General features: G+C 40.6%; 1 protein-coding gene across 3 annotated transcripts in view; it reads left to right on the top strand.

Moving 5' to 3' along the window:
* The window catches only part of LOC126284647 (maternal embryonic leucine zipper kinase-like), a 401,036-nt gene that overhangs the window by 134,611 nt on the left and 243,106 nt on the right, over window positions 1-23,319 (top strand). For all 3 annotated transcript variants that reach the window (XM_049983745.1, XM_049983736.1, XM_049983756.1), the window contains one exon: window positions 3,118-3,184. In XM_049983745.1, coding sequence (XP_049839702.1) covers window positions 3,118-3,184 — 67 coding nt within the window. The remainder of the gene's footprint in view (window positions 1-3,117; window positions 3,185-23,319) is intronic.

The raw sequence follows: 23,319 nt of genomic DNA, 5'->3' as shown, positions 1-23,319 counted from the left end.
CACGCCTTTGACAGCATAAATCGGCAAGAGCTATGCAGAGTACTGGAAGAACTTGATATATGTGCTAAACTAATAAGACTAATCAGAATGACAATGACAGAGATAAGAGAAGGTCCTTAGCAGAACAAATGAAAGCTTTGACATTATTAAAGGCATGAAGCAAGGTGATAGTCTCTCCCCTGTCCTATTCAATATAGCCCTGCATAGTGCAGTAAATAAAATCAACAAAAGAGGCACCATATTTATGAAAACAAGCCAGATATGTGCATACACGGATGACATTGTTATAGTTGGAAGAAATATCAATACACTCAAAGAAACATACTGGGCAATGGAAACAGAAGTATTAAAAATTGGCTTCATAGTGAATGAAAACAAAACATATGGTAATGTCACAATGTGAGGCCAGAAGAACCTCTTAAAACCTAAACATCAGTGGGCAATGCTTCAAAGGAGTGTTCCCTCTTAACTACTTGGGAGCCCTAATAACAAACGATATCAGTATTGGAAAGGCTATAAGGGAAAGAATACAAGCAGGAACAGAGCTTACTTTGCAAATATGCAACTTTTCAGAAATAGCCTTGTTACATAGTTTGGACAAGAAGAGAGTAGGAGCCTTCGAAATGTGGTGCTACAGAAGAATGCTGAAGATTAGATGGGTAGGTGACATAACTAATGATGTGGTATTGAATAGAATTCGGGAGAAGAGAAATTTGAGGCACAACTTGAATAGAAGAAAGGATCGGTTGGTAGGACATGTTCTGAGGCATCAAGGGATCACCAATTTAGTATTGGAGGGCAGCCTGGAGGGTAAAAATCGTAGAGGGAGACCGAGAGATGAATACACTAGGCAGATTCCTAAGGATGTAGGTTGCAGTAAGTACTGGGAGATGAAGAAGCTTGTGCAGGATAGAGTAGCATGGAGAACTTCTTCAAACCAGCCTCAGGACTGAAGACCACAACAACAACACAAGAGAAACAAATAATTCCCTTTATCACATACAGGTCAGAGGTATTGATGTTGATGGAACATGATAAAAATGCACTAAGAACCATTGAGTGGAAAATACTACGCAAAATCTATGGGCCAGTAAGGGAGGAAGAAGGCTGGAAAATATACTACAATGCCGAATTACAAGAGTTAATATAAGGTAGGGACATAGTAAAATTTGTGAAATCACAGTGAATATGATGGCTCGGACACTTGGAGAGAATGGCAGAGGATAAAATTCTAAAGAAAATTATGAAAGTTGTGATCCATTCAGCTAGGCGAAAAGGGAAACCTAGAAGAAGGTGTATCAATAACATAATAATGGATCTCACCAGTATGGAAGTCCGGGGGTAGAAAAGAGCATCAAATAACCGAGAAGTGTAGAGGAAGATTGTTGAAGAAGCCAAGGCTCACCAAGGGCTGTAGCACTACTGGAGGAGGAGGAGGAGAAGAAGAAAAGGAGAGAGAAAGGAATGTCATTTGTTCTCCTGCATGACCTGTCCCAAGATCTCAAGGATGGAATTTCCAGTATTTATTCATCTCAGTGTATCTGCCTGCCTGCCTCACTCACCTCCCTCCTCCTCTTTTCTCTCTACAACTGAAAATTTATAAGCAACATTCTCTGCTCCACTCTTTCCTGTCTAGAATGTATAATTACTGTTTATTATGTTAAACAATATTATGAGAAGGGTAGGCAGCTTCTCACCATAAAGGTGACATGTTGATTTACAGGCAGGCAAAATGAAAAGAATGTTACATAGTGAGCTTTTGCCCCCCCCCCCCCCCCCCCCCCCACACACACGTGTGCACATGCTATCTCTGGCCTCTATTCCCAGACTGCTGCCTGGACAGAGCAGCTAGCCGTACTGGTGAAGTGTGTGTGAGGCGTGCCTGCTTGTGCGAACGTGTGTGTGTGTGTGTGTGTGTGTGTGTGTGTGTCCTTTCATTTCTGGAGGAGTCTTTGGCCAAAATCTCAGTGTGTAACTGTCTTTTTGATGTGGATGTCTGCATCTCAACGTGTCGTCTTTATGATGAGTGGCAATCTATCCTTCCCATAATATTGTTGATATTCCATCCTACACTTTCCATTGTTTATTACTTTAATAGTTCTTGTACTTGTCGTGTGCAGCTATTTTGTTTCATATGACCTTCCTACTTTGAATGTGTGGTTTTTTGACATTGATAAGTGTTAATATTACATCACTTTATTTATTAAGTTACTTGTTGCTTCTTGTGCCTACTTGACCATATTGCATACTGCATAGCAAAATTGTGCACATACAAATTAGAGAGATTTAAATCTTAATGAGACCATGAACAACATTACTGGGAGGGTCAGATCAACTCCTACTCAGTGGTTGCTTGTTCTGTCCAATAACACTCTCTTAAATCTCAGAAGAAAAGCTGTCAGTATGCAAATTCTTGAGATGACAAACTCCATTGAGAAAACTGTTCTAAGTCACTGAGAAGTGGAATCGACATCCATTCCAGAACATCCAATTAATTGAAACACAATGAAGAAGGTTGCAGGATTTGACCTTTCCTGGGCGCTGAAGACCTTGCTGTCGTGTGCCCAAAACCCCTCTACTACTACTTGACCTTTCCTATCTCGAATGCTTGAAACTCAACTGCAGTCAAATGGGGCAAGGGGTATGGAGCGACATGTAGAATTCATGGGATTATTATGAAACAGCTGCATGTAACTCTTGGCATGGAGAAACCATTAGTAAAACATATTGTGCAGGACTTCCTACTCCAAATGTTTAAAAGAGATCTGAGAGATCAGCGTGAAGTGCTGCCATCTACTTGTCAAATTTAAGTGTTGATCTGTGAAAACATAGTGCAAATGCCCAGCTATCCAGGTAGCTGCTTTTTAGACCTGAGGTGTTCAGGTCTGTATTGCCACCTCTGAAAATGCCCATTAAAAGTAAAACACTGTGCTATCAGAACCGTTGCAACCTAGATTTTTTTGTAGTGTCTTAAGATAATGGCAAACATCAGGTGGTTCCTTCAGATCTTGCTACAGTTTCTCTCTCTCTCTCCTGACAAATTAAAAAAAATATATAAAATATGACTGCCATGTTACAATGAATAGTAGATGTACAAAAATGACATTTGCCTTTCAGTTCCAAAGAAGATGACACCTGGGTCTGAAAGGGAGAGCCAAGATTCTACCATCCACTGCAATTTACAGTGAGTACTTAAAAATTCAAAGTATGTTGCATATACCAAAAAAATGCTCGTTCAGTCTTGTCGTGGCCATGGGAGTGTACATTTCTGTGTGTGTGTACACTTCTACTTGCAAAGGAACTAGTCTCGAAAGCTAGTATGAATACTGATTTCTGTGCTCCACACATCAATCCTCTATAGGTGGGTGGTTGTCTTTCCGTTATTTTATGTTTTGCTTCATCCAAGAATTTCCATATTTGATACAGACTGGTTTTACTTAGAAGAATGAATGGATAGCTCAGTCAATTAAAACACCTAAAAGTGGTTTCAGCTGAAATACATGGTTCAACTGACGTAACACAGCAGGCTGGTTTCTTGTGAAAAGAAAGAATGACTATTTCAGTCAATATGCAAAACTAAAATGGACTGTGTCAATGTTTTTCATTCGGTCATTCCCACAGACTGATTTCAATCAAAAAATGAATGGGTGAATTGTTTAACTGGTACATAAAACTACACCTGAAAGAGTTTATTGTTTCCCAACAACCAGCTAAATTGATATTTTCATCCAGTTGTTCCTGTCATTAGTTATGGCCAGAGTTACATTTCTGTTGAAGAAGGCAAATTTTTTGCTGAAAAGAAAACAGTATCTACTTTTGAAATGGCAGGCACAATGCTACACTGCCATTGTTGCCCAAACTTAAGTAGAATTTTAGTATGGAGAGCTCCAGTCACACCTATCTTCGAACAGTCATCACCTCAACAAGAAATAGTCAGCATGCAGTCATACTAAATATACACTATGTGATCAAAAGTATCCGGACATCTGGTTGAAAATGACTTACAAGTTCGTGGCACCCTCCATCGGTAATGCCGGAATTCAATATGGTGTTGGCCCACCCTTTTTAGCCCACCCTTAGCCTTGATGACAGCTTCCCCTCTAGCAGGCATACGTTCAATCAGGTGCTGGAACTTTTCTTGGGGAATGACAGTCCATTCTTCACGGAGTGCTGCTCTGAGGAGAGATATTGATGTCGGTCGGTGAGGCCTGGAACGAAGTCAGCATTCCGAAACATCCCAAAGGTGTTCTATAGGATGCAGGTCAGGACTCTGTGCTGGCCAGTCCATTACAGGGATGTTACTGTCATGTAACCACTCCGTCACAGGCTGTGATATATGGACAGGTGCTCGATTGTGTTGAAAGACACAATCGCCATCCTCGAGTTGCTCTTCAACTGTGGTAAGCAAGAACGTGCTTAAAACATCAGTGTTGGCCTGTGCTGTGATAGTGCCATACAAAACAACAAGGGGTGCAAGCCCCCTCCATGAAAAACAAGACCACACCATAACACCCACTGTCTCCAAATTTTACTGTTGGCACTACACACGCTCGCATTCGCCATACCCGCATCCTGCCATCAGATCGCCACATTGTGTACTGTGATTTGTCACTCCCTACAACGTTTGTCCACTATTTAATTGCCCAATAATTACGCTCTTTACACCAAGTGAGGTGTTGTTCCATATTTACCAGCGTGATGTGTGGCTTATGAGCAGCTGCTTGATCATGAAATCCAAATTTTCTCACCTTCCGCCTAAATACCGTAGTACTTGCAGTGGATCCTGATGCAGTTTGGAATTCCTGTGTGATGGTCTGGATAGAATGCTGCCTATTACACATTACGACTATCTTCAACTGTTGGCGGTCTCTGTCACTCAACAGTACATGTCCCTTCACATTTCCAGTTCACTATCACATCGGAAACAGTGGAACTAGGGATGTTTAGGAGTGTGGAAATCTCGCATACAGACGTATGACACATGTGACACCAGTCACCTGGCCACGTTCGAAGTCCGCGAGTTCCCCGGAGCGCCCTATTCTGCTCTCTCGTGATGTCTAATGACTACTGAGCTCGCTGATATGGAGTACCTGGCAGTAGGTGGCAGATCAATGCACCTAATATGAAAAACATATGTTTTTGGGTGATCACATAGTGTAGTTGTAAATAAATTACATTGTAGCCCACTTACAAAAAAAAATATTACTTTCTTTTATCTGTGTTTAGAAAAAGATTCCTGCATACTCTGAAATACAAATAATATAGTTCTGAAAGTCTGATAATAATGCTTCAAATTTCTGCACTTAAACCAATTTAAAGAATTGATCAGTTTATGCAGTAAACTGAGGTGACAAAAGTCATGGGACAGGGAAATATCCATATAAAGACACCCATAGTATTGTGCACACAAGGTATAAAAGTGTTCCAAAACATCCCAAAGGTGTTCTATAGGATGCCCAGAAAAAAAAGAGGAGGAAAAAAACTACCAAATCCAATGCTAAATTTTATTAAAAATGGCATGCACTTCTCTCATCCAGTTCCTTGTTCTTGTTCTCTCTTCTCCTCCAGTCATCTCAAGTTCCTTCATTGTGGCATATAGTGGTGCCAAACAAATTCAGATTGTAGAAAATTTGGCAATTACTGGACCTGCAAACAACTAATGGTGAAAACAAAACAGGGTTGCCACAAGTTCTGGAAATCAGGGAATTTCAAACTTGTCAGGGAAATTTGGAAAGAAAACCACATTGGAAAATCACTTTTTTGTCTCAGTAGATGAAATGGTTTGTTTACCAAGATGATGTGCATCATCGCTGGCTGGGCACAGCTGAGAACGTGCGTTGCTTGCTTCTCCCCTTCCTACCACTCCCCTCAACTTGCAGTCAGTGCTACCACCACTTCTTACCACTAGCCAAGCAACTGCTGCTGACGAGAGGCAAGGAGGTGTGAGGAGTGGTTTGTATGGATCTGATTCTCAGAGTGACTGTATGCTCTCGTTATCTCACTAAGGATTTGATCAAAAATTTATTTATGAGTGTGAGATTGTCTTTTCTGCTTGCCTGACTGCGGCTCAGTGATCATCTTCACGATGAGTTGCAACCTACCCTCATTATTACTGACTCTCAGAGCCTTTGCACAAGTTATCTGTTTCATGGAGTTTCATGCAGTCTCATTTCATCAGCATGGGGTCTGTGACACCTGAATAGCTGGCCAAACAAGTGGACTTCCACGACGGGCCAAAACCACAGGCCGTTCCTGCGGGTATTTCTAACGGCTGGGGCTTGCTGATCTGAAGACCACTGTTTCCCACTAGTGTATAGGCTCTACCCATTAGATCTAGTCTCAGCGATCTGCTTGCAGGTAGAGTCTGATTGTGTGTGGCGTAATGTGTAATGGATTTTCGTGGTTAATTCAGGGACCCAGGACTGCGGTGCTCCTCGGCGGGCCAGAGGCCACATATGGTAGATTTCAGGAATTGTGACTGCCTCACTGCCAGCACGGTGAACAGTGCAGTGTTTTATAGACATTTTATTTATTCTAGTACATTTTGACACTTCAAAAATAATTTTTATATTAGAAAGTAGAGACGATAAGAAGAAGACAATTGTGGCAGTCACTATGTACTAATATATTTCTTGAAAGAAAAATTACACAATACCTGTAAAATAATTGATATAATACAGGAAATGTGAATTTTTGTCGCCAAATGATTTCGTTTTATTGAAATAAAGTAACAACAGTGATCTTCATGAACCACACATACCATTTGGTTTGCTTTCTCCATCTAAAAACAGTTCATTACAATAGATGATGATGTTAATCCATAAGGGTTTTGCTCACGCAGGGGAGAAATATGGTAGTCCTTACATTTTTTGTCAAACTGTGTCTCTCCTTGCCCTAGAGATTCCAAAATTTGTCACGGAAAAATGCTAAAATGTGTCTGGAAATTAGGGAAATATCACGGAATTTCACTTGGGGAAATGTGTGGCAACCCTGCAAAAGAAACAAAAAGAAGGGGAAAAAAACACTTTTATTGAGCTTGTCAAACACATGGTGGACAACAATCAATATAAGATTATTTTCTGCCGGCCACTATGGCCGAGCGGTTCTAGGCGCTTCAATCTGGAGCCGCGCGCCTGCCTCGGGCATGGATGTGTGTGATGTCCTTAGGTTAGTTAGGTTTAAGTAGTTCTAAGTCTAGGGGACTGATGACCTCAGATGTTAAGTCCTATAGTGCTCAGGGCCATTTGAAGATTATTTTCCTTATCTTAGCCTGTTCATTACCTGGAGTTCCTGTATTCCTGTCCATAGTTGCTTTGACATGTACCTTCATTTAATTTCTAGCATATCTTTCCATAAGCATTTTGTACTTTTGTATTTCTTACTTTTTACTCAATAATCTATCCTCTGTGACTCCACTCTTGTCTGCCTAGTGGCTGCCCACACAAATGTACTTATTGAAGAACAAGAAACATTAGTACTAGTTCATCATTGTAAAATGGGGATAATGGAATGTAGTCGAATTACGTCGGGTGATGCTGAGGGAACTAGATTAGGAAATGAGACACTTACAAATAGTAAAGGAGTTTTGCTATTTGGGGAGCAAAATAACTGATGATGGCCGAAGTAGAGAGGATATAAAATGTAGACTGGCAATGGCAAGGAAAGCGTTTCTATAGAAGAGAAATTTGTTAACATCGAGTATAGATTTAAATGTCAGGAAGTCGTTTTTGAAAGTATTTGTATGGAGTGTAGCCATGTATGGGAGTGAAATATGGACGATAAATAGTTTGGACAAGAGGGGAATAGAAGCTTACGAAATGTGGTGCTACAGAAGAATGCTGAAGCTTAGATGGGTAGATCATGTAACTAATGAGGAGGTATTGAATAGAATTGGGGAGAAGAGGAGTTTGTGGCACAACTTGACAAGAAGAAGGGACCGGTTGGTCGGGCATATTCTGAGGCTTCAAAGGATCACCAATCTGGTATTGGAGGGCTGCATGGAGCGTAAAAATTGTAGAGGGAGACCAAGAGATGAATACACTAAGCAAATTCAGAAGGATGTAGGTTGCAGTAGGTACTGGGAAACGAAGAAGCTTGCACAGGATAGAGTAGCATGGAGAGCTGCATCAAACCAGTCTCAGGACTGAAAACAACAACAACAACAACTTCATCATTCTACCTTTAGTAAGGTTCAGTTAAAGGCTGTGAGTATTGCATCCTAGTTTTTGATCATCTCTTAGCACACACGTATGACAAGAAAGCTTAATTACAAACAAACAAATCTCCGCTTTTTCTGAGCTCCTACACAAAAAATTGCCATCCTTTTATAAGATAAGGCCCATGTGCGTATTTATCATCAGACGTGCATAAACCACAAAAATCCTCTGACACTTCCTTCATAGATAGGGGCCAAATGTTCATCAGTTGTGAGCATTAATACAACACATCACTTCACCTTCCAAATTAAGACAACATAACTCAACTCATTCTCCCATCTAAGGATGTCACAAATTAAGAATATTCAAGACCCGACTATACTACATGGTAGAATACCTGAGTACATCCATAATGGAGCATCCTATGTCCCTTCAAGACAACGAAACTTTACCGGATCTTCACTTCTCTCATGAAATCCATGAACAAAACAAGTATTAACGCGGCACCAAGCCAGCCACAAATAAAAACATTGCACATTGTCTATCCACTATACCTCTATTGATCTCTGGACCACTTTTCACAAAGAAAATAAGGGGATATCATACTCCTCCCCGAGGCAATGTAACTCCCAGATTGTCAACAACAGAAGGTGCAAATTCAGTAGAGAGAACATTGTAAGGACACATTGGATAGTGGTCACTGTAGATAATATTCGGCTCTCCTTGATTCAACCAAAACACACAACATGAATTTGATCTTATCAGTCTCAGAAATTCTTACATACACAACATAATCACAAAAAATTTCTCCAGAGACAGAGTGGGAATTCTAAGCACTAAAGATTGGCACTGCTCATCTTCAGAATTTTGCTTTTGTTATCCCAATTTCTCTGACTGTGTTCGCATGCACGATCTGCTGAACTCGCAGTGGTGTATTGTAAAAAGAGAGAAATTTGCAACACGGCATCTTTTCATGACCAGAATTGCAGTCTGCTATCTGAAATCGCCTTATTTATGCACCAAAATTGCTTCAAGAATTATTTTTTAAATGTGTTCAGCACAGTCCTAGCTGTGGCCTACTGTAGTGGGTTCAGTTACAAATTTTGAATTTAACTCGACCACTATCAAAATACAGCAAAACCCACATCTCATCATCACGTCAGATTAAGGACGTCTATCACAATGTGAGCAATGGCTTTAAAAATCATTTGAAGAAAAATTGGATGTCAGAGCGTAAATGGAATTTGATCAGCTGTAGGAAGGAGATTAAGGCAAAATTAAATACAAGTAAAACAATACAACAGAAAACTCAAATCCAAGCTGAGTATGCAGCTACAGACTCTCAAATAGAGAGGAGTATGAGGAATAAGAGAAAGTGGATGGATGAGCAAGCTCTGGGAGCAGGGACTGCTGCAGCAAGCAAAAGAACTGTACTTCACCACTAGAATGTTATACAAAATAGGTTTCAACGAGAACAGAGCTGTGAAAAGCAAGGAGGGTCGACTTTTGCTGACAGAAGAAGACCAACTTAGAAGATGGAGAGAACATTTTTCTGAAGTTTTAAACAGAGAGCAACCTGAAGAGAGGGAGAGGCAGTAGAATTTTCCAGATGCCAGTGACAGAATCAATGTAAACACACCAACTAAGACTGGAAGTAAAATAGCTCTCTAACAGATAAAGAATGGGAAGGCTTCAGGGTTAGATAATATTGCACTCGAGGTTTTAAGTTTCATCTTTTATTTCCTTTCAAAACGTGTAAATTCCATATTGTACATACGCGATCTTAGGCCTAATTTTTCTGGTATACAGGTTTTGAGTTTTAACATTAGTTTAAGTGCATTATGGTAATATATTAATAGTATACACGTATATTAGAACATTAGTGACTCTTGTGATCTGTAGTTAATAGAGTATTACTGTTATTGCCTAGATAAATTTTGTAATAATAATGTTAACAACCATGAGCAAGAAGTGTTTGAGCTGCTGTAGAAAACTTAGTTCTGTGGGGCTGTTGTGACAAATGGTTACATTGGGGGCAGTGTAGTGGTATTGGAATTGGGGAAGTAAATGAGTCTCTTCCCTAGTATTGCAGAATATGTCAAGGAATAGGAAATTAGCTGAACAGGAAGGGAAGGTCAGAGCCCTTAAGGCTGAACTGGATAGTGCTAGGGAGGAACTGATGAGGTTAAGGGGGGAGAACAGCGAAGACAGCTGGGAAGTGGTAGCAAGGAAAAAGAGCCACAGAAAGAGAACAATATCTGACAGTTTTTGTCATTGGCACAAACAATAGATTTGCCTTGCTACCTCAGTTAACTAAGGAAAAGGCTCAGGTAGATGTAAATGTAGTCAGCATTCAACAGATTTTCACCAGGAAACCAACTGTTAAAAAAAAAAGTAGAAACTAGGAGGAAAGTTCTGTTAGTAGTAGCCATGGAAGAGGTGTGGGACAGACCTTTCAGGGAAAATTACATGACAAGTACCAGGTCACAAGTTTTTTGAAGCCCAGTGAAAGAGGATGTAGGATCATTGTGCGTGGTTTTACAAAGCAGGACCATATTGAGATAGTGGATGGAGCAGGAAAGACTATTGATAGGGATCAAGGCTACAATATTGTGGCCTGGAAAAAAATAACATCTGCAACAAACCATAAAAATGTTGCCTCGGTTCCTACTTTCATGTGGTATAATCGGCCCCAACTGAACAGCTCTGTCGGGAGGGTCAATATGGAGCTACATCGGCTGCTTTGGGTGGCTACTTTGTCAGATATAGGTTTGATTCCTGTTGATGGTATTGGTAGGTAGGACTTCACAAGACATGGCTTGCATCTCAGTAGGAAAGAGGAGGGTAAATTGGATGGGATGATAGCTAAATCTGGGGTGGAGGGGGGGGGGGGCACTGAAACTCATGGAAATACATCATTTTTAGGCTAAGATCAGTGTCCAATAACTCAACATTGAGTGAAATTAGTCTTAATGAGAAGCTCAGACAGGCACATACAAGAGATGTTAAAATATCACACGATTCTCATAAAAGTACAGTGACAAATAATGTTTGCATAGTGCATCAGAATATCAGGGGATTAAAAAACAAAGTAGACAAGTTTCTTGTTTGTTTCGAATATTTATTAACTGAGGGTGAATTAGATGTACTAAGCATGTCTGAACATCATATAGTCACAGATAAGGAAAATGTAAATGTAGGTGGATACAAGCTTTCAGCACATGTAAGTAGAGACACTATGGTGAGAGGAGAAATTGCTATATACGTTAAAAACTGTCATATTGTGAAACATTCAGAAGCTAAAAAAAATTGTGTCGAGCAACATATAGACACATGCGCGCGTGAGCTTAAATTAAATAATGGTATTTTTATAATTGTATCCGTAATAGGTCCCCACTGGGAAATTTTCAGCTGTTTTTCAAAAACTTGGACTTGCAGAGGGAAGGAAGTTATTGTTTGTGGGTATTTCAATGCAGATTTTCTGAAAGATTCAGATAGAAAGCTTGACCTTGAAGTACTACATGGTTCTTTCAATTTGATGTCAGTTGTAGTTTTCCTACTCAGGTCGTACAGGAAAGCAGCACACTGATAGATCTTTTTATAGACCAATAAAAACTTTTCTTGTTAAGAATGGCCTATCTGATAATGAGGCACCGCTAGTTATATAATATGACATAGCTCCAGACGGTAATGCAAATCAGTCCTCAAAAATACTGCGTTCAGTTAACGATTTAACAACAGAAAATTTTAGAGAAAGCTTGCAACCGTTAGACTGGGATGAGTTGTATGAGGGACCTTATGCTAATTTAAAATTTAGCCTCTTTCATGATACCTTGTGAGTTTATTTGAAAACAGTTTCCTTAAGAATACAGTGAAATATAATTGCAAGACAACATCTACAAAGCTGTGGCTTACTAAAGGGATAAAAATAGCTTGTAAACAGGAAAGAATATGTATCTCATGGCTAGGAGGAGTAATGATCCAGAAAGAGTGACACGTAACAAAAACTACTGCACTGTATTAAGAAAAGTTATTAAAAATTCCAGAAGTATGCACATAATGTCTGAGATTAGACATCTGATAGTAAAATTTAAAAAAAATTGGTATGCTGTTAAAAGAGAAACAGGGCAACTGAGAGCACTCAAAGACTGTATTTCTATGAAACTCAGTGAAAAGTTTGTCATCAAAAGTTCGGAAGTAGAAAACATTTTTAACAATCATTTTTAAGTCTTGTAGAGAAAATAAGATCCAGATGTTCATTAGAAAATGCAAGGCAGAATATGGAAGATTAAATACCTATGCATTTTGATGCAACTGAAATTAAACTTACTGAAATTAGGAAAATAATAAATTCACTGAAAAGTGAAAGTTTACATACAATTGATGACATTTTCAACAGAGTACTAAAGGCTCGTCCCCAACAGGTACGTAGGATTCGCAGCCACGTACGTAGTAGCTCACCGAAACTGAAATACACTATTGTTAAACCATTGCATAAAAAGGGGGATAGGTCTGATGTTAACAACTACCACCCAATCTCGCCCCTGACACCTTTATTCAAAATTCTTGATAAAGTGATGTATTCAAGAGTAAAAATGAAGTACTAACAAAATGGCAACTTGACCTTTAGAAAGGCTTTTCAAAGAAAATGCTATATATGCTTTCACTGATCAAATATTAAATGCTTTGAATAACCAAACATCAACAATTGGGATATTTCATGACCTTTCAAAGGCTTTTGACTGTGTGGATCATGAAATTCTTGTGGATAAGGTTAAGTATTGTGGTAAGAGTGGGACAGTGCACAAATGTTTAATTCATATTTAAGTGGAAGTATGCAGAAAGTTGAAATTAACAGTACAGATAGTCTGCAAAAATCAGCAGAGTCCTCTAACTGGGGAGGTATGAAGAATGATGCCCCAAAGGGTTCAATCTTGGGCTCTTATTGTCATATATTAATAGGTTGCCACTCTGTGTTCGTGAAGATACAAAGCTAATTCTTTTTGCTGATGATACATATATAGTAATCACACCAAACAAACAAGAATCAACTGATGGAATTGTAAATAATGTCTTTCAGAATATTATTAAGTGGTTTTCTGCAAATGGACTCTCACTAAATTTTGAGAAGTTATAGTATATGCAGTTCTGTACAGTAAATGGCATAACACCATTGATAAATATAGACTTTAAACAGAAGTCTGTTGCTAAGGCAAAATATTCCAAATTTCTGGGTGTGTGCATTAATGAGAAATTGAATTGGAAGTTATAAATTGATGATCTGCTGAAACAGTTAACTTCAGCTTCTTATGCTATTAGGTTTATTGCGAAATTTGTTGATAAACATGTCAATAAATTATCCTACTATGCCTGTTTGCATTCACTGCTTTCATGTGGCACCATATTTTGGAGTATTTCATCATTAAGAGAAAAATATACATTTATGAAATTTATTATTAATAACCCATACCAATTCAAAATTAATAGCGAAGTGTTTAGCTAAAACACTTGAAGAAAGCGGTGATTTATGAGGCCGGTCATTAGCCAGATAGCATTAAAGGTCTGACAGTCAGTCAACCAACATTTAAAAACAAAAGAATTTATGAATTAGACCTGCTTCTACTCAATAGATGAGCGTTTACATATGAAGTAGTCACTGAGAAAAAAATTATATTATGTTAAGAAAACGTACGTTAAATTGGCACGTTCCACGTTATTACTAAATGTCGTATTCAGGAGTGCCGACTTATAAAAAATATTTGGGAGGGGGGGCCGTACTGGAGGCCTGGCCCAGGGAAATTTTCTAAATTTTAGATGAAAAATAGTGTGTTTTAAAGTTTTTAAAGCATTTTAGAGTCATATGATCAACGTTAAAACCCCGAAAACTGGATTCTCGATAACTCGACATGGTGGGAAACTCGACAAGCCTGACAAATTTTTTGGCTTTGAAAAAAGAAACCAAACATTTACACGCACAGGATTTTCGTAAAAAACTGATTTAATTTACAGTACAGTAATAATCACAGAGCAGTGAATATATAGCTCTGAAAAGACTGAAATTACATTGAAATAAATCCTAAACTATCGTTAAAAGAATAAAATACAAAATATTGCTGTCGCACGGCGTTAGCACTTTGATAAGTAAGTGAAATGACTAATTTGAGCTTACTTGAATAAGGCTCAGGGTTCATTAAATAAAAATAATATCTGAAAGTTAATGCTTTAATAGAGTTAATAAAGTTAATACAGTATGCCCAACACTTTTCAGTCAAAAAGTATGTAAATAGTGGGTTATAATTCGGTCTAATAAGTAAGTATTTGAAAATAACTAATACAGTACTGTAGTGATGTAGTAATACAGTGACTAAACTAGTACTAATATTTCGAAACTGAAAATTTAACATTATGTATATATTTAATTCTTTATTTTATAAAGATTTTTAGTATCGCTCCAAATGCCATTGTTAGGGCTGGAGTGTCATGTACAGATGTCGACTTTCTGACTGGATGTGAAGTCGTTGATGACTGGTCGAATATCCAATTCATACAAAAAATCTCGGTGGGTATGAAGAACAGCCAGGTTGTTGGATCGCTTCTGTCCATTGTTGATCGGAGATATAACTTAAGACGTCTAAGGGCGCTAAATGACCGTTCTGCTGTCGCTGTCGTTATCGGAACTACTTGGAGAAGCTTAATGCGCTTCACTACTTCACGTAACATTTCTCCAACTGCAGGCTCTTGTGTAATGTACTTTTCTTACACCACTCATGTTTTTTAAGACCCGTTGTTTTTTATTAGCGATATTGGCTAACACATTCAAGTGTAAGCGCAGTCTCTCAATGTGTAGGTCATTTTTGAAAACCTCAGTTGATTTTTCCAAATTTGTTTCACCTCTGTTTACTAAAAGAAGCAAGCACTTTTTTTCAGCTGCAATGACCTGTGTGTGTCCAGTTGAAGCAAACAGCCCAGTAAAACAAGATTGCACCGTTTCACAAACTTCAATGTAAATAGCTTTGTAGTATTCCTTTTGGGTTTTGAAAGTGTGTGTAGAGCTGGCTTCTTTGTTTTCATACTTCTCTGATTGACTTCAGAAGGTTTTTCTTTTAAACACGATTCCCAAAAGTGTTCAAAACTATCACACCTCCCATTCAATATACAAATCAAGCCCTCATATATTTTTTCCTGATAAGCAATACTTAAATGAGGTCATTGAATTCCTTCATTGACATCCTCTACGGGGTTCATTGCATGGCAATAAAGACGTAAAAAGAAATAAGTCTTGAACTGTGACGTTGACTCAAGGTAGCCTGCACATTTATAACCTGCCTCTGTTTTGTCCTCGGCAGAAAAAGTTTCAAAAAACTCTAGATGTTCTTCAAAGTTTTTCAATATTCTCAAGATACTAGAAGCTCGCATAGTCCATCGTGTCAGGCAAAGTTCCATCCTTTTGTTGGGTTCCCTTGCGGTGTTTATTAAGACCTTGGTTAAAGCCATCATATCCCTCATAGACATAAGATGGTGGAGACTCTACAACTGCGAAGTCTAAACGACGAGCAGTGCAATGCGCATAATGTGCTTTTGGTTGTACACTCCTGGAAATTGAAATAAGAACACCGTGAATTCATTGACCCAGGAAGGGGAAACTTTATTGACGCATTCCTGGGGTCAGATACATCACATGATCACACTGACAGAACCACAGGCACATAGACACAGGCAACAGAGCATGCACAATGTCGGCACTAGTACAGTGTATATCCACCTTTCGCAGCAATGCAGGCTGCTATTCTCCCATGGAGACGATCGTAGAGATGCTGGATGTAGTCCTGTGGAACGGCTTGCCATGCCATTTCCACCTGGCGCCTCAGTTGGACCAGCGTTCGTGCTGGACGTGCAGACCGCATGAGACGACGCTTCATCCAGTCCCAAACATGCTCAATGGGGGACAGATCCGGAGATCTTGCTGGCCAGGGTAGTTGACTTACACCTTCTAGAGCGCGTTAGGTGGCACGGGATACATGCGGACGTGCATTGTCCTGTTGGAACAGCAAGTTCCCTTGCCGGTCTAGGAATGGTAGAACGATGGGTTCGATGACGGTTTGGATGTACCGTGCACTATTCAGTGTCCCTACCCCTCGACGATCACCAGAGGTGTACGGCCAGTGTAGGAGATCGCTCCCCACACCATGATGCCAGGTGTTGGCCCTGTGTGCCTCGGTCGTATGCAGTCCTGATTGTGGCGCTCACCTGCACGGCGCCAAACACGCATACGACCATCATTGGCACCAAGGCAGAAGCGACTCTCATCGCTCAAGACGACACGTCTCCATTCGTGCCTCCATTCACGCCTGTCGCGACACCACTGGAGGCGGGCTGCACGATGTTGGGGCGTGAGCGGAAGACGGCGCAACGGTGTGCGAGACCGTAGCCCAGCTTCATGGAGACGGTTGCGAATGGTCCTCGCCGATACCCCAGGAGCAACAGTGTCCCTAATTTGCTGGGAAGTGGCGGTGCGGTCCCCTACGGCACTGCGTAGGATCCTACGGTCTTGGCGTGCATCCGTGCGTCGCTGCGGTCCGGTCCCAGGTCGACGGGCACGTGCACCTTCCGCCGACCACTGGCGACAACATTGGTGTACTGTGGAGACCTGACGCCCCACGTGTTGAGTAATTCGGCGGTACGTCCACCCGGCCTCCCGCATGCCCACTATACGCCCTCGCTCAAAGTCCGTCAACTGCACATACGGTTCACGTCCACGCTGTCGCGGCATGCTACCAGTGTTAAAGACTGCGATGGAGCTCCGTATGCCACGGCAAACTGGCTGACACTGACGGCGGCGGTGCACAAATGCTGCGCAGCTAGCGCCATTCGACGGCCAACACCGCAGTTCCTGGTGTGTCCGCTGTGCCGTGCGTGTGATCATAGCTTGTACAGCCCTCTTGCAGTGTCCGGAGCAAGTATGGTGGGTCTGACACACCGGTGTCAATGTGTTCTTTTTTTCCATTTCCAGGAGTGTATATCCAAAACTAACTTTTTTAGTCCTTTGAACTTACGTCTCATATTCGAGGCACTATCATAGCACTGTCCTCTTGAGCTATCCATTGACAAATATAGAAAAATGTTCCATCTTCTTGATTGAAGCCAATACCTTTCTCAACACAGACTTTCGTAGTATATCAGTAATCTCGTTCTGAATATCGTGGGACGTCCACTTATACCCCGAACGCCGTAACCAATCTTTAAATTCAGTAACGGCACCTAACCCGTCGCTACTGTTTGTGCAGTATTAGTAGTGGTAGCGTCAGCTGGTCTGGCACTTTGTTGCTCCAGTGCTCCCACTCTCGAACCAGACATCTGATTACGTATCACGGTTTCCAAATTCTGGAATTCCTAACAATTACCCTCTGTTTCGGTATAAGCCAATAATGGAGACCTATCCATGTTGAATACCGAAGTCCAATAAGCACAATATACAAAGAAAACTGCAAGATGCAAGAAATATTAACACACTGAAAACACCACGATAATCTAAATTTAAAAAAATCACTCCCACTACTAGTTTCTACTCTATGTTGGTAAACTACAAAAGTAAGTTTCCCACACAGCACTGCCAGTTGTGTATAAACAAGAAGCAATTTTGAAAATGCAAAAATGAAATTTCACTTATGCATGCCACCAAATACACTTACGAGGCGCGTTTGAAAAGTAGGTGCGAAGTCCGAGAAATCGCACCACAGGCGCATATCGAGGTCATGTTTGTCTAGTTAGTAGCATCTTTGAAAGAACGCACACCAAGTTTCAGACATATTGGTCTATTTCTGTGTGTTTGCCATTCGTGTGAATCAAGGAAGTCGAGTGATTGCTAAAAAATGGACGAAAAAGAATTTCGTTTTGTGATTAAACATTAGTTTATGAAAGGCAAAACACCTCAGCATACTAAAGAGAAGCCTGGTAAACTAATACTGTAGAACAAAAGCAAACTGGCGCTTTTCATTTATTATAATGTTGTTCTACAAAGAACCGACGGAAGATTCTGTTAATAAGCATGGTAAACATTACGGTGACTCTGCACCTTCGATTAGAACAGTTTATAAGTGGTTTCAAAATTTTCGGGGTGGTCATATGGGTATAAGTGATCCTGAACGTTCTGGACGCCTTGTCTGACAGATAGCCATATAGCATTTAAAAGGAAATTAAAAGAATTTCTTCTGAATGGCAACTCCTACTCATTAGATGAATTTTTGGATATAGTAAGTGGGTAATTTAACCACCTCCCACCCAAAAACTAAAACTATTCCGTTTCATGTAATATTTTGTGTAATGTAATATCCTGTAGAGACATATTTTATTAACCTGACGCATTACACATCATTACGAAGTGACGTATTCATGATCTATGGAACAAGTACTAATCTAATCTGTGGAGGTTACGACTCCAGAAATCATTGATAAAATCCATGATATGGTGATGGATGGCAGAAGAGTTTAGGTGCTTGAGATTGCTAGTGCTGTGACATCTCGAATGAACGGGTACATAATATTTTGCATAAACATTTGGACATAACAAAGCTATCCGCAAGAAGGGTTCCGCGATTGCTCACGCTTGACCAAAAACTGAATCGTGTGAAGTGTTGTAAAGGGTGGTTTGCAGCTGTTCAGGAAGAATCCGCAAGGCTAAGCGTCATTCCGTCACTGTGGATGATACATGGATACATTACTATACTCCTGAGACAAAACAACAATCTAAACAATGCGTTACCAAGGGAGAATGTGCACCAAAAAAGGCGAAGACCATTCCATCCATCGGAAAGTTTATGGCGACTGGGTTTTGGGATTCGCAAGGGATAATCCTCATCGACTATCTGGAAAGGGTAAAACTATTACAGATGCATATTATTCATCGTTATTGGACCCTTTGAAAACCGAGCTGGAAGAAAAACGCCGGCTGTTTGACTGCAAAAAAATCCTTTTCTATCACAGCAATGCACTGGTACGCACCTCAGCAGGTTTGGTTGCAAAATTATTGGAAATAGGATTCCAACTAGTTTCACATCCCCCCCCCCCCCCCACTCTATTCTGCAGACTTGGCTCCCTCGGACAACTATTTGTTCCCCAATTTGAAGAAATGCCTGGAAGGACCAAGATTTTATTCAAACGAGGTGGTGATTGCAGCAACTAATGGCTAGATTGCAGACTTGGCCAATTCCGATTATTTGGAGGGGATCAGCAAATTAGAACAGCGTAGGACGAAGTGTATAAGTCTATAAAAGGTGACTATGTCGAAAAATAAAGAAAGGTTTACCCCAAACACGTAAGTAGTTTTTATTTTTGCACGGACTTATCAAACGTCCCTCATATTACTTTTATTCTTGAAGCTTGGGATTACATGGCACAGTATCCTACCTTGGATGTTATGCAGTAGTTGTGTGCGTATGTGCGTGTGTGCGTATGTGTGTGTGTGCGTATGTGTGTGTGTGTGTGTGTGTGTGTGTGTGTGTGCTGTTAATAATACGTCGTAAGATCACATAAGGCTTCACACAACTTATCACATATTGTTATTTTTGATATTGTTAAGGCTTTCTACATTCGAGTGCCCGATAATTAAATCACTTTGAAATGTCTGTACAGGCGGAAGATAAATTAGTAAAAGCACAGTGTGAAGCACATTGATCTTTTACATTTAGAAATACCTCAGGGCTGTAATTGAATGTCTTTTTACTTGAATAATAATTTATACTTTTGTGGATTCGCTTGGAGACACACCTCTTGCACGGTACTCTTACTATTAATTCAAAGCTGATAACTAGCCACAAGAATATTTTAATGTCGATACGACTCTTTGCAAAATTAATGAAATTAATTTGGCTTTAGTATGTTTACCCAAGAAGTAATTGTCAGCCCTCTCCATTTTGCTTTACGCCACTTGCTAACGGGGCAATTTGAACAAGAATCTGCCGTCTTGCAAATGGCGTCGACAATACAAATTACAACTTGCTCTGTACTGCACGTCATTAATCTCTGGGAAAAAAAACACGTACAATTTAATTTACACACATCAGGGGTGCTACTGGTTCTGAAATAAGTGTCATATATGTACCAAAAATACGTAACAAAATACATACGGCTCTCTCCACGTCTTTCTCATATGAAGATTCAAACTGAAGTAAAATAATTTTGAAAATCCATTTTTGTTGTTTCATTCTTCTCAAAACATTGATTATTTTGATATATCGATGTTGCTTTTCACATACAATAGTGAGATAATATTTTTGCTTGTTCTTTTGCATACGAAATAACAATTTGCTTAAAGAAGTCATGTCAATAATAAACAAATATTTCTCATTCCCAGAGGACCATACTATACGTGCAAACTAAGCTGACACCGAGCGCGGTGGCTGATGGAAGGTGCCTTTACGGTCACTCCCGACAGCCACCACGATAAGTCTCAACTTAGTTTGCGCGAACACACACACACACACACACACACACACACACACACACACAGCAGACGGGTAGACAGGTGCGTACCATTTAAACCCTGTTTTGTAGCTGGACCATCTGTCGCGTGGAGCCCTGCAGTAGACGACGAATTTCTTGTTAGTGTCATCAGTCCCATGTAAAACCGGCTTTAAATCAAACATTTATGTTTTCGATCCATCTTATTTGCCCCTTGACGCATCTATACTTCGATACCGTGCATGATGGCAGTCATACCTCCCTTATGATTTCAGTTGACGATAAACGGAAAACATTGTCAGCTGGATACTAGAGTTGTGGCGATTCGTGAATGAGTCGTTCATTTGAACGACTGTAAATAAAGAATCGTAAGAATGGAATCGTGATACGGACGAATCGGCGTTCAAAAGAATCGTAAGAACGACTGCGTGTTTCCGAGTCGTGACGATTCCAAGTTCGAACGATTCATCGATTCTTAGTACGCTATGCTTCGAAGGCAGCTTCCGAATCATGCCGAGTCGTGCAGAATGATTACGACCGCCAGATGGCAGTCAAGCGGAGGATGCGTGTGAACAAAGGAAGCTCGGAACGAACAAACGAAGTCCGTGGGCCGTAATATCACTCGTGAAAACCAAGCTGACACTTGGTGGTGGCTGACGGGAACGAGCGTAAAGGCATTTCCCATTTACCATCGCTACCATGAGCCACCGCGCCGACGTCAGCTTAGTTTGCGCGAGTAATACACGAACTAGTGATGGCAGAAACGATATACAGCGAGTACACAGCTCCCAATACACACGATTAAAATCAATAAATCCAAGCATGATGAATAAATACATACCTCTTATTTGTTGCAGATGCATTGCAAAACACACACACCTTCACACACGAGCAATAGCACTTGGATTACGTATATTTCGCGTATCTCGAAAACGGCCCTAACGATTTGCACGAAATTTTGTATTTAGACTGGTTTTTGCTTTTTGAGTTCACCTACCTAGTTCCATGCTTTCGTAAATAGTCAATTTTACAATATATATATCCTACATAGTTCCATTCGTAAAAACGCAATTTTGTATTATAAAAACGCTATTTCCCTTGTTTTTACAACGCCATTTCGTAAAACTTTGTTAGTACGTATTGAATGTAGTTAAGGTTTTGGTTTTTATGTTTATCTGTATGTAGGTGTCTTTCCATTCGTGTTTATTGGCAACTGCTTTAACAGTTTGGATAAAATTTTATATTTAGATACAGATTTTGATTTTTAAGTTTATCTATATTGGTGTGTTTCCTGAAAAAACCCGATTTTACTCAATAAGTATTTTATGAGTTACAAGGGTGATGTGGACTTGGAAAGACATATTAGCACAGAAAAACAGAATATGGGCCAAACCACGTCTGCCTCACTGCTAGATTTTGTTACTATAAAACAGACGCCTGTAGTTAGATACGTTCAAGCCACACAACCAAACTGACATACCACGTAATTTTGCACCACCTTTCCCACAAATCGACTCCTCTTTCCTGGCATATTGAAATAAAACAATAGATGCAATCAAATCAAACGTGACCTTTCATCAATTAAGGCGTTACTCGTATAAATTGAGAATCACACTTGTAACGTCATATGCATGTTTACTCATAAATAAACTATTTCTGGCATATCTTATCGTGACATAGTCCGATTCTGGCCCCATTGACAATTCAAAAATGGCACCCTTTGGACTCAACAGCTGTGGTCATCAGTCCCCTAGAACTTAGAACTACTTAAACCTAACCAACCTAAGGACATCACACACATCCATGCCCGTGGCAGGATTCGAACCTGCGACCGTAGCACTCGCACGGTTCCGGACTGCGCGCCTAGAACCGCGAGACCACCGCGGCCGGCCCATTGACAATTCAGACATGTCGTGCCATCTGTGAGTAAGAAGTAGAACTTTTTGTATTCAATAAGAATCGTGCCATCGCAAACTAGAATGAATCGTGAAAGAATCGTAGGAATCGATTCGCACTGTGAGATTGAATCGTAGGAATCGAATCGGGAAAAAGAATCGTGTTGCCCAACTCTGCTAGATACTAGAGATGGGGATCCGCTCCTGAACTGATTCATAGAGTTGAATCTTTCAAAGGAGTGAACAATCAGTGATTCAGAAAAAAAAGAACGGTAGCTCCAAACGTTTCCCACAGCAGAGAGAGAGAGAGAGAGAGAGAGAGAGAGAGAGAGAGTCGGAGCGGATCACTCTGCACGCCACACAACACAGCCAGCGCCGGCGTCTGCCCTGCTTCTACCTTGGCTGCCTGCATTGTGCAATGCCCCAGTGGATTTTGTGTTTCACATGTGCCGTGCCGTGCTGTGCTTCCTCTGCCGCGTGCAGTGTCTGGCGCATCTTAACTTAGCATCGCACTCTGTCGGCGATCGTTGCAGTCGCACGTCCTGCCATCTGGGCAGTTGATGCGAGCAACAGGACAGAGCGCCTCCTAGCGGAGAACATAAGAACTACTTGCAACAACCTGCTTGCAAGAGAGCGGACGATTTGTCTCGGAGCCGGTGACTGGTGGCCTTTCACCGCTCGGAACTCGCCCGCTCAACGCTCATCCCACCGTTCTCGACTCTAGCCAGAGCGTTGAGCAAAGCAACTCAGGTGTCACTCTGGTCTCTGCGGTCTCAGCTCACGCAGTAATACAGCTCGCGGCTCGACCCGCT

The sequence above is a fragment of the Schistocerca gregaria genome, chromosome 1 (assembly GCF_023897955.1).
Source record: "Schistocerca gregaria isolate iqSchGreg1 chromosome 1, iqSchGreg1.2, whole genome shotgun sequence".
In the NCBI taxonomy this organism is placed as follows: domain Eukaryota; kingdom Metazoa; phylum Arthropoda; class Insecta; order Orthoptera; family Acrididae; genus Schistocerca; species Schistocerca gregaria.
This window is presented reverse-complemented; position numbering and strand designations above follow the sequence as displayed.